This window comes from Egretta garzetta, unplaced genomic scaffold (genome assembly GCF_000687185.1).
Source record: "Egretta garzetta isolate BGI_Z169 unplaced genomic scaffold, ASM68718v1 scaffold143, whole genome shotgun sequence".
NCBI classification, from domain to species: domain Eukaryota; kingdom Metazoa; phylum Chordata; class Aves; order Pelecaniformes; family Ardeidae; genus Egretta; species Egretta garzetta.
In genome coordinates this window covers 1,095,905-1,097,537 of record NW_009259310.1, presented here as the reverse complement: position 1 = coordinate 1,097,537, position 1,633 = coordinate 1,095,905, and the positions used below count along the sequence as shown (strand labels likewise).

The window sequence follows — 1,633 nt, the reverse complement described above, 5'->3', positions numbered from 1 at the left end:
CCTTGGCCAGGCAGGGCTTCGGGCTGGCTCCAGCCCCAGCCGGGTTGTTTGCGTAGCTGGAGATGCCGGGTCCTGCAAGAGGGCACCCCGCGATGGAGGGAGCCCACTGCCACCCAGGAGGGACAGGGCAGTGGGGCACATGTCCGCCCATTCCCCAGGCCCAGGGAGCTCGCAGGACCTCCTTGGCAATACCCAGATGTCCCAGTCACAGCCAAAAACTCTGCTGAGTTTGGTGCCCTACAGATACCCAAATGAAAACTGCCAAACCAAAGAACAGGTAGCAACCCCCTACAAAAATCCAGCAGAACTTTTAGGCGGCCCTGTGGGAACATGATGCCGCATGTTATGAAAGAAGCTGGGAAGAGATGTTGTGGGAAGAAGAGCCAAGAAAGCAGTTGCATGGGAGAAGGAGCAAACTCTGCACATCCAGCATCCCAAGCTGCGAGCTGACCTGTAACCACCAGCTGCAAGACTGGACTGGCTCCAGGAACCATGCTTAACTGGGGGTCAAATTCCTTACCCACCTCTGGATCCCCCAGTTACTGTAGGGCTCCCTAAGCTGCAAACTGTACCCACTAACTCCCTGGTTCTTCCACCAGGCCATCTCCCTTTGGCCCAGTGCAGGCTGAAAGCTTCAAGTCACCAACATGCTGTGAGAGTCCAGGACAGTGATCCAGGAGGCTGGGAGGGAGGGATGGACACGTTCCGGCACACTCACCAGACACAGCGCAGGTCTCCACCTGGGAGACGATGCCAGTGCTGTTCTCCTTGTCCGCGGGCCACCGGTAGATGTAGAGAGATGTGTGTGTGGAGCCAGCGTCAAACACCAGACCGTACTGGGGGAGGCAGAGGGGACGGAGGGTCACAGCACGCTCAGGGCTGCACCCCAGTGCCACGGGAGTTTCTGAGAGCTTCTGCTTTCACTTCCCATGCATGAACGTGAGCAGCACAAGTTCGCACATCCAACCTCCCTTTAGCAGCCCTGCTGCACCTCCGGCCCCCATGATTTAACCATTTAAGGGAGTTACAGCTCAGAAAGGGAAGAGGTGCAGGTCAGCAGGGTGATTTGCAGAAGAGGAAGGCATCCAGGCATGTCCCAAAGGGTTCAGGCTGCCAAAGCTGCTCCCAGACCTTTGGGAGTGCCAAATCTCACAAAGAAACCCTGACTATTTTTTAACAGTCAGACAGCAGAAAGCAACAGAAGAGAGGGTGTAAACCCAGCAGGTAAACCTGGATGTCTTAAAACAGAGAAGAGAAAGTGTCTGGGGTGGCAGATGGAGCAGTCCCTTTTTTTGACTCTCTTCGCTCTCCCATCCTTAGCAAGGAGCCAGGGACATGGTTTAGGGGGGGTGTTTGATCTGCCCAGTGCTACCTCGATTAGGCTAAGCCCTGAAAAGCTGGGCTGGTTATGGGAAGAGTTGCAAGCAGAGAAGAAGGCAGGGCTGAGGGAAGGATGAGAGGTGCAAAGGGTCACTCCCAGCCTCCCCCAGGTCTCACCGGGTACCTACTTTATTCTGCTTGGGAAGGGCAGCATCCTTCACCGGGGACAGGACCAGGAGGAAGACAGCCACCCCCAGCACTCCCAGCACGGCCGCCGAGCTCCAGCCCACTGCCCCGAGCAGATACCTCTGCA

At 56.6% G+C, this 1,633-nt stretch overlaps 1 protein-coding gene across 1 annotated transcript in view; it reads right to left on the bottom strand.

Moving 5' to 3' along the window:
* The window catches only part of LOC104123993 (ectonucleoside triphosphate diphosphohydrolase 8), a 7,891-nt gene that overhangs the window by 4,093 nt on the left and 2,165 nt on the right, over positions 1–1,633 (bottom strand). Inside the window, 3 exon segments of the mRNA XM_035891873.1 lie at positions 8–72; positions 719–836; positions 1,509–1,628. Coding sequence (XP_035747766.1) covers positions 8–72; positions 719–836; positions 1,509–1,628 — 303 coding nt within the window.